The 15,197-nt window shown below is 36.0% G+C and overlaps 1 protein-coding gene across 3 annotated transcripts in view; it reads right to left on the bottom strand.

The window, feature by feature from the left end:
• LYRM7 (LYR motif containing 7) overlaps positions 1-15,197 on the bottom strand; it is a 43,576-nt gene that overhangs the window by 26,483 nt on the left and 1,896 nt on the right. For all 3 annotated transcript variants that reach the window (XM_055086738.1, XM_055086739.1, XM_007122200.4), the window contains exons 2-4: positions 9,490-9,562; positions 7,068-7,138; positions 2,091-2,172 (exon numbers count right to left, since the gene is read on the bottom strand). In XM_055086738.1, coding sequence (XP_054942713.1) covers positions 2,091-2,172; positions 7,068-7,138; positions 9,490-9,562 — 226 coding nt within the window. The remainder of the gene's footprint in view (positions 1-2,090; positions 2,173-7,067; positions 7,139-9,489; positions 9,563-15,197) is intronic.

Below are 15,197 nucleotides of genomic sequence, written 5' to 3'. Positions count from 1 at the left end.
GGGGCATGAACCCGTGTCCCCTGCATCGGCAGGTGGATTCTCAACCACTGCGCCACCAGGGAAGCCCAAAAAATAAATCTTGACTCCTATCTCATACCATATGCAAAAATCAACTCTAGTTGATATAAACAACCAAATGAAAAAGACCAAACAATAAAGCTTTTGGAAGAAGCATAGGATAATATCTTCATGACCTTGCTTGAGACAGGAAAAGATTTCTTAAACAAGACTCAGAAAAATATTAACCATAAAGGAAAAAAGGGATAAACTGGACTACATTAAAATTAAGACCTCTCATCAAAAGATAAAAACAGCAAAACGAAAAAGCAAGACAAAAAGCAGAAGATTCTTATAATACATATATCCAACAAAGGATTTATATTCAGAACATACAAAGAATTTCTTCAAATCAATAATAAAAAGGCAGATAACCTCTTAAAAAAATGGGCAAAAGGCTTGAACAGCCACTTCATAAAAGAGAATATCCAAATGGCCATTAAACAACTGAAAAGGTGCTAGTCCTTCATTAATCACCAGAGAAATGCAAATTAAAATCACAATGTGATACCATTACATAACCACCAGAAACTCTAAAATTAAGAGATGCACAGTATCAAAGAGCTGGTGAGGATATAAAGCAACTGGAGTTCTCAGATACCACTGCTGCAAGTGTAACTTAGTCTAACTACTTTGGAAAGCTGGTTAGCAGTACCTATTAAAGCTGAATAAACACATACCATATGACATGGAAGTTTCACTCATACAATACTCACAGAAATGTTGCTACACACAATGATAAAGATAAATCTCACAAATATAATATTGAGAGAAAGAAGCCAGACAAAACAGAAATCCTATATGATTCCATGTACATAAAGTTCAAACACTTTATTAGGTTAAAATTGATAGTGTTAAAAGGACAGTGGTTATACTTTTGGGGAGGGGCTGACGGGGAGGGACATCAGGGCATGAGGGGGCTTTTGGGAAAGTGGTAACATTATGTAACTTGATGTGGATGTTGGTTACATGATATTTCACTTGGTGAAAATTCACTGGGCTATACTATTATAAATTGTGTACTTTTCTGTTTCTATGTATCTTTGCTGTTGTTTCTGTCCCCCCAAACACTTCAGGGAATGAAAACCAAATATTATGTGAAATGAGAGTCTGCTGAAGCCCCACCAGGAGTTTGGAGGTATAATGGAGGATTCTCAACTATATTACCATTTTGTATAATCCCAATTCTTCTGAATTAAAATAGTAGAATCATAGGAGAAAAGATAAAGAAATAGACATAGTCTAGGTAGGTGACAAATTATACTAGGAAAATTAAGAATGCCAGATAAATTTTATAAAAACAGTCACACAGGCAAACTTCCAAGATATTTCAGGTTCGGTTCCAGACCACTACAATAAAGTATCTCAATAAAGCAAATCACACCAATTTTTGGTTTCCTAGAGCATATAAGAGTTATGTTTACACTATACTATAGTCTATTAAATGTCTAATAGCATTATGTCTAAAAAAACAATGTACATACATTAATTTAAAAATACTTTATTGCTATAATATGCTAACCATTATCTGAGCCTTCAGCAAGTCGTAGCAGTAACATCAAAGATCACTGACCACAGATCACTATAACAAATATAGTAATAATGAAAAAGTTTGAAATACTCCAAGAATTACCAAAATGTTACACCGAGACACCAAGTGAGCAAATGCTGTTAGAAAAATGGCACCGATAGACTTGCTTGACGCAGGGTTGCCACAAACCTTCAGTTTGTGAAAAATGCATTATCTGGGAAGTGCAATAAATTGCGGTATGCATATACTGCCTTTGTAACTGTAGTTTTGCAGTATAACCAGTGGTTAAGATTAAAAAGAAAAAATAAAGAAAAGAAAAAAAAAGTCTGGTAAAACAAAGTTTCATAATTCAGCATTTTTAAATACAGCCTTATAAATGTGTACAATATATACCACATTGTCTGGCAAAATCAAGTTGTTTTAGTAATCAGCATTAAAAGCACTGTAACTGCTCAATAGTTTAAAATACATTGCAAGCAACATTTTTTAAAATATTACTTACTCAGCGTACTGTGGTCCGTGTGAATACCTTGTATAACAGATGTTCTGAGTATCAACTCAACATCAGAACCTATTTTTATTAGCTGTTAAGAAAACCAAAAAAAAAAAAAAATAGACTAAATCCTCTGTGTTTTTTCAATGGTTCACATGAATGTACTGTTTTTGAAAACTAAAGGTTTACTACAATTCTTTTTAGGCGATACTTGCCTTTAACTTTTTTTTTTTAAGAATATATTTATTTATTTATTGGCTGCATTGGGTTTTCATTGCTGTGCGCGGGCTTTCTCTAGTTGCAGTAAGCACACAGGCTTCTCATTGCGGTGGCTTCTCTTGTTGTGGAGCACGGGCTCTAGGAGTGCGGGCTTTAGCAGTTGTGGCTGGCAGGCTCTAGAGCGCAGGCTCAGTAGTTGTCGTGCACGGGCTTAGTTGCTCCGTGGCATGTGGGACCTTCCTGGACCAGGGCTCGAACCCGTGTCCCCTGCATTGGCAGGTGGATTCTTAACCACCGTGCCACCAGGGAAGCCCCTTGCCTTTAACTTTCATTTTTGTTTTTGGCCGCGCTGCACGGCATGCGGGATCTTAGTTCCCGACCAGGGATCAAACCCGTGCTCCCAGCAGTGGAAGCGTGGATTCCTAACCACTGGACCACCGGGGAATTCCCTTGCCTTTAACTTTTTGTAACCATTCCAAGCATACAGAAAGCTCAGACATGCGTATACTTTTACCTTTTATCTATCCAGTCCATATTTTGTTCCAAAACAGATTTGGAATATTTTTTGTTGTAATATATATTTTACAATGTGTTTAAAATGTGGATTTTGTTTTTCTGAGAGGGGCTGAATCTTTCTTTTACTGTAGAGTTGGATGTTCTGAACACTAGAAAGAGTACTGGATCAGGAGGCAGAATACTTGGACTCCCAACTCTGGCTCTGTCATCAAGTGTATGGCCTTGGGTTAATACCTACTCACTAAGTTTCAGAACTCATCATTGCAAAATGAAGAACTGAACTAAAACAGTGAGTCTCAAAGCTGTGGACCTTGAGACCCTTTCAGGGGACACATAAAGTCAAAATTATTTTCATAATACTAGAGGTGTCTGCATTGTTTGAGTTGTGAGCACAAGTAGAGTTTTCTCTTTGGAATACCATTTTTACTTTTATAGACAAACTCTGTTTATTCAGATTTGGGTAACTGGCAGATAGGCGAAATGAGTATGTCACTTTAAGAAAACAACTGACAGTATTTAATGGCAATGATAAAATTCAAGCTTTCAAGCAAAAATCAGAATTCTGGAGAAGCTGTATCTGTCACTATAAGCTTGACAGCTTGCCAATACTTAAAGATTTTTCTGATGAGATGGATATTAAGATGTAATTTTAAAATATTACATATTGAACTATGTCAACATTTGGAAGATCTGCATTACTTGGTGAACCTACATTTTCCAAATCATCAGTGCATGATGTTACAAAACATGCATGACTAAAAGATCCATTCAAAGGGAAAGACAGATTAAAATCTGTTGGGTCTACTAAATGACCAACAGATTTATATGTTATACCTATCAATATTTACCATATTAGAGAAGGGCATATTGGAGAAGAATATCCTAGGTAGAAGCAACAGCATAAATGGCCTGAGATAGGAAAGTTCTTGGTAAACTGAAGCACCCTCAAAGAAGGCACTGAGATTGGAAGAGTGAGAAGTATGTGGTGAATTGAGGCAGGAAGTTAACAGGGGTCAGATGATACAGTGTTATAGGTCATGGTAGGTAGAGACTTTAGATTTTAATTTGAATGGGATGAGGAGCCATGGGGATTGTGAGTAGAGGAGTGATGGGATATGACTTTTTTAAAAAGGCTCACTGCCTTTATAAGTATTGAGAATAGGCTGCAGGGAGTTAGGGCAGAAGCAACAAGACCCACTAGGAGGCTGTTGTAACAACCCAGTGAGAAATAATGACGGCTTGAACCAGGAAATAATAATAGGGCGAATAAGAAGTGGTTGAATTCTGGGTATATTTTGAAGGTTAAGTCAACAGGATTTGCTGCCAGATTGGATGTAGATGTGAGAAAAGGAAAGCAGTCGAAAAAGAGAGCACCGAGGGTTTCAGCCTGAGCATCAAAAGGAGGGAGCTGCCATTAATTGAAATAGAGAAGGCTGTAGGAGAGCAAAGCCTTACCTCCCGACAGAGCTGAGAAGGGGCTTAGAAGGGGAAAGAAAGAAAAACAATGTGCCTCCTCACCCACTGGAGGTGCAAAAACTGAGCTGAGTATTAGGTTTAAGGCTGGAAACAAGGCTAGATGAGAAACAAGGGATTATGGGAGATCGAAGGGGATGAGCAGGATGTGGTATGTATAAGTCCTAGGAACGACCCCTGCAAAGGATAAATACACACACCCACACACATCCATTGGTCTAACAGATAACAGAGTTCCGCACTGCATCTGACCTTTAACGAAATTTACCACTTGTTGAGGTCTGATATCAAAGAGTATTCACAATTATTTGAAAAGGCTAATATATATACCTACCCTCTTTCAACTACATATCTGCATAAGGCTGAATTTTCTTCATATAATTCAATCTAAAAAAACATACAGTGCCAGATTGAATGAGGAAGCAGGTATGAGAATTTAGCTGACTCCTATTAAGCCAGACATTAAAGAGATTTGCAAAAATATAAAATAATGCCTTTCTTCTTACTAAATTTTTCGGAAAATATAGTTATTTTTCATAAATATTGTATTTAACAGGTAATGAGCTTATTATTTTTAAATTATTTAATCAACATATATTTTAAAAATTCCTCAGTTTTAAATCCTAATATGGTAAATACTGATAGGTATAACATATAAATAGCACTTTTTGGGGTCTTCAGTTTTTCGGAAGGTAAAGTGGTCTTGAAACCAAAAAGTTTGAGAACTGCTGGTCAAGAGGATGCCTACAATTCCTTTTGGTGCCAAGACTTCATGACAATACATGACAATGTAATTATCTAAAAACTACTAAGTATTTAATATATGCAGAGTTACAGAAAGTATAAAATATACACTTGTATATAACAAATATCTAATTTCAAGAGTGCTTAATGTGGGCTTCCCTGGTGGTGCAGGGGTTAAGAATCTGCCTGCCAACGCAGGGGACACGGGTTTGAGCTCTGGTCCATGAAGATCCCACACGCCGCGAAGCAACTAAGCCTGTGCGCCACAACTACTGAGCCTGTGCTCTAGAGCCCACGAGCCACAACTACTGAAGCCTGCGTGCCTACAGCTCATGCTCCACAACGAGAAGCCACCACAATGAGAAGCCTGCACACCACAATGAAGAGTAGCCCCCGCTCGCCACAACTAGAGAAAGCCTGTGCACAACCAAAAATAAATAAATAAAATAAATAAATTTATATATTAAAAAAAAGGAGTGCTTAATGTTAGTGCTCTACAAGTGAAATTAATTTGGGAGATGGTAGTTCATTTTTCCAGTTTAGTTAATATAAACAGACCTCAATTAAAAAATTTTTAACTCATGACTTCAAAATTTAAAAACACTTACAGGCATACCTCAGAGATATTGTGGGTTCACTTCCAGACCACCACAATAAAACAAATATCATAATAAAGTGAGTCATACGAATTTTTTGGTTTCCAACTGCATATAAAAGTTATGTTTACAATATACAGTAGTCTATTAAGTGTGCAACTGCATTATGTCTAAAAAAACAATGTGCGTACCTTAATTAAAAACACCTTACTACTAAAAAATGCTAACCAGCATCTGACAATGCAGGGTTGCCCCAAACCTTCAATTTGTAAAAAACACAGATTCTGTGAAGTGCAATAAAGCGAAGCACAATAAAATGAGGTATACCTGTATCATATCGTTATTAATCAGTCTACCAAATAGCAAAATAGTACAAACTTCAGTATATACATTTTAACTTCTCTTCAAGTCATGACCTGTTAGAATGTCATTTTAACTTCTTTCATGAATAAATATTACATAGTCCCTGTTTGCCCTATCATGCGCTTAAGTGAAATCTCCCCCTTTTTTCTTGATGTTATAGGGAAAGAAATCCTTAGGCTATCTCATTTTGTCTCATTAGTTTATCATAGATATTTACTATTTCAAAAATAGCATTTTCTCTACTAAGTAGAAAAGTATTTGTATAAAAACATTTTTTTTCACTATGTGGAAATTCTATTAAACATGGAAGAATTTCTCTAATTTGTACCTTCCTCTTTACCAAACCAATTCTTGGAATCTTAATTATCCCAGCAAATAATTTTTCATTTTTCATTTTCTTCCTAATGGTCCTTTCCCTACATTTATACAAACTTAGATACAGGAACACCTAGGAAGCAGTGTTCCTTCCTAAGACAGAGACAATGTATATATGCATATGATTTTATACAAGAAAAGAATCATTGTGCACTTTTTCAATGAACATGTACTGGGAATACTAGGGAGCTCACCGACTAGTGTTAGTAGATTGTCTTCAACTGCGGCAAGTGACTAAAATGCAAATACAGAAGGCAAAGCAAGAATAGTTCATAAACTCTGGCTGGTTAACTTCCACAGCCAAGATATGAATTTTAAAAAAAATTCTGTCTAGTTGAGCTAAATGAGTAGACGTTCCCTCTGTGTAACTCTGAGTGAATTACCACTCTCCTTAGTTTCAGTCACTTGCCTTAGATGAAGACAGCATTTCTGTGAACTTCTGGGTTGGTTCAGCTGCTCTTGCTTTGATCATGGCTACACTCATGTTCTTTTCACCAGGCAACTTGCTATCTTAAGGGTATAGGCAGATGACCCTGAGAAGGTGAGCCAAACCAAACAAGTGAAGGTTATCTATAGTTGTGATGGCTTGCTTTAACTATCAAGTAATGATTTTTATTTCATATAGTCCCTCTATTTTTATCATTTCCTCTAGTTGCTAAAATGTGAGTTTTATTGTAATTGAAAAGCTTAATTACTGTACCTCTTCTATTTTCTTAGGAGAAGTTTCACTTTTATTACATTTGAATTCTTCATTTATCTTTATTCTGGCTGCTAGAAAAAGAAAAAATATGTATATAGTTATTTACTTTTCTTTTTTTTCTTTTTTCTTTTTAAATATTTATTTATTTATTTTGGCTGCACCAGGTCTTAGTTGCGGCACGCAGGATCTTCACTGCGGCATGCGGGATCCTTTGTTGCAGCGTGTGGGATCTTTAGTCGCGGCATGTGGAATTCTTAGTTGCAGCATGCATGCAGGATCTAGTTCCCCCGACCAGGGATCAAACTGGGGCCCCCTGCATTGGGAGCATGGAGTCTTACCCACTGGACAACCAGGGAAGTCCCCTGAACATCAATTTATTTTTTTAAACGTTCTCAGTATTATGGAGATATTTATATTTGATGTAGCAATAGGTAGAATTTGTTTTGACTTAATCTTATTAAAATTTAGAATTTTTCATTTAGCAGTATAACAGAGATTGTGAGAAAATAAACTCTTCATTTTATCTGTTCATTTGGGACAATATACCCTTTTATGTTCTTGGAGATATTTACCCACTGGACAACCAGGGAAGTCCCTGCTTTTCTAATTTATAATTCCTGTCCCAATAATTTACATATTATTCATTATACTATGATACTATATGCTATATACATATCTCTACTACTTCTCTAGTAGAATAAATAATTTTGCCCCATGTAAAACAAAGTATAAAAATAAATTTATTTTAAAAGTCCTTGGAGACCTTTTGACAGGCTGGCAAATTTGTAATTAAACCTAATACATATTTTTAGCACTCTAATACTTTTGTTTCCTGCTTTTTATTTCTAATTTCATTTTGAACCTCTAGCTATGAGATCCTAATAAATCCAAGTTAATACTTTGTTTTTGTAAATCTAAGGATTTGAATTAACATGCTTTTTTTAAGATGGCAAAACTCAATACATACAAGCATGTTAACCCTACCCCCCTGCCAAACACACACTTAAAATGAAGATATAGCAGCAAAGAGGATATACAAATAATTTTGGATGCTTTGACTGACAAGTAAAGTGACTGATAAATAAAACTTTTGTTCATATACCACTGAGACTTTGGCATCACTACAGCAGCATAATTCAGTATAACTGATAAATTGCCTTAGAGTGTGCTGTGAGCATTTAATGGAACAATTAATGTACAGTGCTTAGTAAATATGCAGTATTAGCTATTCTTATAATTATTTCACTTAAATACATTAAAAACATTTAAAAATATGCTGATGGAGATTAGCCATAAAACCTTCCTTCTATGCTCGATACATTTCAATATGTAAGGTGGGTAAGAGTTTAGGCTTTGGAGCCAGAATGTTTAGGCTAAATCCCAGCTTCACCTCTTACTAAGTATGATGTGGGGTAAATCCTTTCACATTTTGTCAGTTTTCTCATCTGAAAAAATAGAAATTATGATAGTAACTACCTCACAGGGCTGTGAGAAGAATTAAATGAGGAATTTGTGTAAAGTACATGTAATATGAGACATATACTTTAATATTCAAGAAATTTTTTTCAGTAAATTACAAAAACTTGAATTCCTAGGGACAGTGGGGACACTTTAGGTAGGTTGCCTCTTTTTTTTAAATGGAGGTTGAATTTTTTTTTTAATTTTTATTTGGGTATAGTTGATTTATAATGTTGTGTTAGTTTCTGTTATACAGCAAAGTGAATCAGTTATACCTATACATATATCCACTCTTTTTTAAATTCTTTTCCCATATAGGTCATTACAGAGTATTAAGAAGAGTTCCCTGTGCTATATAGTAGGTCCTTATTAGTTATCTATTTTATATATAGTGGTGTGTATATGTCAATCCCAGTATCCCAATTTATCCCTCCACCCCTCCTCCAAGGTGCCCTCTTAAAGAGGTTTAGAAACTGAGTATGACCAACACAGAACCTAAGCTTTAGAGCTCTGAGTTTCAGATAAGACAGAAACCACTTTAAACAGTGAAATACTGAATTTGAATCATTTGTGATAGATTCTCTTTCATAGCTGCTGTCACTTCTAGAAAGACACAAGGCATTAACAATATGGTAGTATCTTGTCCTAGAGGATGTGAAAATTTGATTATATAATAGATAAATGAGTTTCATGGCTTGAACATAAGGCAAGTAATGGAGCACACTGAAATTCTGATCCTTTTCTTCCCCTGATTTTTTATGAAAACTTGATCTTTAAAATTTTTTCTTTGTAGATACTACTCAAAGAAGGGTAAGGTAAAGTCATCTTTATTTAAAAAAACATTAGGGGAGAGATCGTGAAGTCATTCCCCAAGATAGGTCTTGACCACCATACATGGTCTCTTGTATTATTAGCAGCCACCTGAAGAATGGACTTGCTCCAAAGGGGCAAAATATAAACTTACCTTCTAATGCCCTAGCATCATTTTTAAAAACTTGTTGTCTGGTCCTGTGCAGTGTTTTAAAGAGCTGTAAAACCTATAAAGAAAATTAGAATTCAGACCTCAAAAGAACAAATTTCACACTTTACATAATTACATGGATTAAACAGTATTTATTTTCTGTTTGTTTTTTAGACTATTTTTCGAAATAGTTGGTGAAAACAGGGTTGGCCAAAATAACTTTCCCTTGATTATTTATCTTTAAATTAAAAAAAAAATTAGCCTTATGTATTTACAAAAACAATACAAAATTCTTTGAAACAAAACAATACGAGAATGGTTAAAAAGTTAATGATTCCCCCTGCCAAAACTACTTTGCTAAGTTAACCAACTTTACCAGTCTGGTATTTGTTCTTATTTTGCTTAACCTGAGAACTTCATCTGCTCTTAAAGTCATACACACATGCACACAAACTCGTGAATATACTACATCTTAGAAGAGCCCAGAGGAAGATGTTTCAGATAATTTAGGCAGGTTTAATTGTGCTTTCTCAAAAAAGAAGTGGAATGCTGAGACTTCTGAATTCTAAGACTGTGCTAAAAAAAACAAACAAAAAGGTATTCAATATTGTCCCCCCAATATTGCTCTTTCTTCTGTCTTCTCAATTTCAGTTATGGAAAACAATGGATTTCTCAAGCCAGAAATCTCTAGGTCATTCTTTAAATCTACCTTATTCCTCATGTAGAAACTGTAGGGATGTTTCTCTAATCTTTTGTATATTCTCCATCACCCAAAACAATTTAAGTTCAGACCTCTCCCTATCTCTTGCTTAGACTACTGACAAAGATTTGTCACTGCCACCATTCCCTCCTTTCCCCCAGTCCATTCACCAGATAACAATCCCTAAACTTTACTAAGTGTATCCTGTGCGCTAGGCACTATTTTAAGTATTTTACATATACTAGAAAACCTATAACATCAAAGGCAGATACCAAAACAGAAACAGAAAACAGGGAGCAGAAAACATAAAAATAAAACAAAACAAAGACTGACCAACCACAAAGAACCTTCTCAGAAACATAAATTATTGCAAACATGGAATAACAACAAAAAGAAGTTACAGTAAATTTAAAAAGGAACATTCAGAAAATGCCCCCAAACTCTTGGATATCAAAAGAGTGATAACAAAGATTAAGTTGAGAAAAACTACCCCGAAAGTTATATAAGAATTCAGAGATACAAAATAAGGAGAGAAAGGATAAGAAAATTAAAGGAGTAGTCTAGATGGACCAACAGTTATATTCACAGATCTCCAACAAGACAGAACAAAGAAAACAGCCTCCATCAAGTGCTCAACACAAAACCCATGAATAATCTTGGAGGGAAAAAAACAGTCCACGTATAAAAAAAATAGAAAATCAGAATGGTACCTGATTTCTAAATAGCATCACTGTGAGAAGACAATGGTATAAAATCTTCAAGTTTTGTATAAAATGTCCAGCTTAGAACACCATACATATCCAAACTATCACCTAACTGCAATGGCAAATAAACATTTTTAGAAATGCAAAGTCTTTTATTTGCCATACGCCCTTTCTTGGAAAGCTATAGAAGATTGTGCTCCACCAAAATAAGGGGATGAATCACAAAAGAAAAAAAATGGGAATGAGGGACACAGGTGACCCAACATAGGAGAGGCAGAGATGATGGTGAAGGACAAATATAGGTCAGCATTTATGCAGCCAGCATAGAAAGCAACTAGTCTGGACTATAGCAAAAGGCTATATTGCTCTACAAAAGATGCTGCTAGGAAAAAACGATACTAGTAGACATCAGTTTTGCTCAGAGTTCGGAAATAGCTATGTAGGAAAATGATAATAAAAACAAGACAGTTATTAACTTCAAGAAAAACTGGGACTTCCCTGGTGGTCCAGTGGTTAAGACTCCATGCTTCCAACGCAGGGGGCCTGGGTTCAATCCCTGGCCAGGCGGGGAACTAGATCCCACATGCCGCAACTAAGAGCCCGCATGATGAAACTAAGACTTGGTGCAGCTAGATAAATACATATTAAAAAAAAAAAAAAGAAAGAAAAACTAAGACTTAGAAAAGAAAGGCAACGTAACCATATATTTATATTAGAGGGCTCAGCTGTGGACAAGTTCTATATAGTCATATTAATATCAAAGATGAAAAACTGCTTCACCAAAATCTGTATATTGAGAGGAATAGGGTATAAGGGGGAACCCAGTCCTCAACTTTCATAGACAAAGGTCAATATCCCCAAAGAGAAAAAAAAAAATCAATAGTAGTTTAAACATGTTATTTAGAAACATGGAGGTAAATACCAGAAAAAATAAGTAAAATGATTAAAAGTGCATATATCTGGGGAGCAGGAATTGGGAGTATGTAGAAGGAAGTAGACACCTATGGGTTTCTGTGTAACACTATTTGACTTCTTAAATTTTACACATTTATCCCCTTTATAAAAACTAAAAAAATTGTTTTAAAAAGATAAAGGGAAAGGACACTATCAAGAAAGAGAAAAGACAACCCACAGAAGGAAAGAAAATATTTATACATCGTATACCTGATAATGGGCTAGTATCTAGAATGTATAAAGAACTTCTACAATTCAAATAAAAAACTAATTTAAAAATAGGCAAAGGATTTGAATAGACATTTCTCAAAAGAAGACAAACAAATGGCTATTAAGGCCATGAAACGATGCTCAACATAATTAGCCATCTGGGAAATACAAATCTAAATTTCAGTGAGGTACCACTTCATCCCAATAGGATGGTTACAGTCAAAAAAAAAAAAAAGACAGGGCTTCCCTGGTGGCGCAGTGGTTGAGAGTCCGCCTGCCGATGCAGGGGACACGGGTTCGTGCCCCGGTCCGGGAAGATCCCACATGCCGCCGAGTGGCTAGGCCCGTGAGCCATGGCCACTGAGCCTGCGCGTCCGGAGCCTGTGCTCCGCAACGGGAGAGGCCACAACAGTGAGAGGCCCACGTACAGGAAAAAAAAAAAAAAAAAAAAAAGAAAAGACAGTCAATGTGTAAGATGTGAAAAAATTGAAACTCTTATACATTGTTGGTGGGACTGTAAAATCCTGCAGCTGCTTTGGAAAAGTTTAGCAGTTGTTCAAAAAATTAAACAGAGTTATCTATCATATGACCCAGCAATTCCATGCCTATGTATACAACCAAGATGAAAACATATGTTCATATAAAAACTTGTACATGAATGTGCATACTAGCGTTATACAAAACAGTCAAAAAGTAGAAATAACCCAAATGTCTACCAACTCAGGAATGGATAAATAAAACGTGGTGTATCTATATTGTTATGGCTTGAATTGTGTGTCCCCTCAAAAGACATGTTTAAGTCCTAATCTTCAGTACATGTAAATGTGACCTTAGTTTGGAAGTAGGGTCTTCACAGCTTTAACTGAGTTAAAATGAATCATTTAGAGTAGGCCCTAAACAAATATGACTAGTATCCTTAAAAGAAGAGGATAATGCCAGGTGAAGAAAGAAACACAAAGGTGTGAGACCACCATGTGAAGATGAAGGCAGAGTTTGGAGTAATGCAACAGCAAGCCAAGGAACACTAAGGATTGATGGCCACCATCAGAATTTAGGACGAAGTAAAGATTCTGCCCAGAGTTTCAGAGGGAGTATGGCTCTGCTGTCACCTTGATTTCAGACTTCTAGCCTCCAGAACTGTGAGACAATAAATTTCTGTTGTTTTAAGCCATCCAATTTGTGGTAATTTGTTAGAGCAGCCATAGGAAACTAATACAGATTTTACTACTGGGAATGGGACGCTGCTGTAACAAACATCTAAAAATGTGAAATTGGCTTTGGAATTGAGTAATGTGTAGAGACTGGAAAAATTTTGAGATGTTTGATAGCAAAAGCCAAGATTGTCTTGAAAAGATTGTTGGTAGAAATAGGGACATTAAAGGTGGCCGAATATCATAGAAACCCAGGGAGTTTAATATTACAAGATCGGTGGAAGAGGTTGCATGGGATTAAGAAAAAAGTGAGAAGTAAGTAAGCCTAATCGTTTTACATGCTATTCGGGGAAAAAACAACATGATTCCATTAGTACAACAACCAGTATCCCTACTTTAAGAATTAGTATTAAGAAAAAGAAAATGTCATCATTACTGCCTTAGAGCTAGTATCACCTTGGAGTTAATAAACTTTTATTAAAATGTAGACAGCTAGGTCATAGACTGTCTTCTCTTCCTAATTTACTTATATTGATTGGACAAATTCTGGCAGTATATATGGAAAGTCAAATTACTTAGCCTTTTTGCCTCTATTTTCTTGAATAATGGGCTAATTTTAAGGGTGGATGATATAATTTCTGTACTAGGTTTCACTTTAGCTGGTTAGTACTTTTCTGTCTCTTCTAAGTCTGGGTTATATGCCCCTCTTGAGTACATCCACAGCAGTGGGCACTTATTACAATTACTTGCTGTGTCCCGTACTTCCTGAAAGGCTTCTCGGTCATCTTTGTATCTTCCACATGGTACAGGTGTCTTCTACACATGGCAGTTCTCACCAAAAGTGTTTTTGGAATGAATTCTATTTAATTTCATTTGTATTGAAGTTTTCCAAGCAACTTCCCACTTCAAGGATGGTCCATATGATATTTCTTCTTCATAGAATACTCTTTTCTCTATTCTCCTAGCTAGTTTCTAACAAAACTTCAGGTCTCAACTCATACTTTTTATGAGGGATTTTTTTTTTTTTTTGCATCCCTCCACACAGGTTAAATCTGAGTTATGTGCTCACAAAACACACTGTATTTTCAACAGAAATATATATCAGGGAACTCCCCTGGCGGCGCAGTGGTTAAGAATCCACCTGCCAATGCAGGGGACACAGGTTCGAGCCCTGGTCCAGGAAGATCCCACATGTCATGGAGCAACTATACCCGCACGCCACAACTACTGAAGCCGGTGCGCTCTAGAGCCCGTGCTCCGCAACAAGAGAAGCCACTGCAATGAGAAGCCCGCACACCGCAACGAAGAGTAGGCCCCGCTCGCCACAACTAGAGAAATCCTGCATGCAGCAACGAACACCCAACACAGCCAAAAATAAAGAAAATAAAAGATTTAAAAAAAAAAAGAAATATAGATCAATGGAACAGGATAGAAAGCCCAGAGATAAACCCACGCACTTATGGTCAACTAATCTATGACAAAGGAGGCAAGGATATACAATGGAGAAAAGACAGTTTCTTCAATAAGTGGTGCTGGGAAAACTGGACAGCTACATGTAAAAGAATTCAATTAGAACACTACCTAACACCATACACAAAAATAAACTCAAAATGGATTAAAGACCTAAATGTAAGACCGGACACTATAAAAACTCTTAGAGGAAAACATAGGAAGAACACTCTTTGACATAAATCACAGCAAGATCTTTTTTGATCCACAAACAAATGGGACCTAATGAAACTTCAAAGCTTTTGCACAGCATAGGAAACCATAAACAAGACGAAAAGACAACACTCAGAATGGGAGAAAATATTTGCAAACGAATCAACAGACAAAGGATGAATCTCCAAAATATATAAAGAGCTCATGCAGCTAAATATTAAAAAAACAAACAACCCAGTCAATAAATGGGCAGAAGACCTAAATAGACATTTCTCCAAAGAAGACATACAGATGGCCAAGAGGCACATGAAAAGCTACCCAATATCACTA

Source organism: Physeter macrocephalus, chromosome 8, assembly GCF_002837175.3.
Source record: "Physeter macrocephalus isolate SW-GA chromosome 8, ASM283717v5, whole genome shotgun sequence".
NCBI lineage: Eukaryota > Metazoa > Chordata > Mammalia > Artiodactyla > Physeteridae > Physeter > Physeter macrocephalus.
The sequence above is the reverse complement of the archived record's forward strand: the minus strand, read 5'-3'. Positions and strand labels throughout refer to the sequence as shown.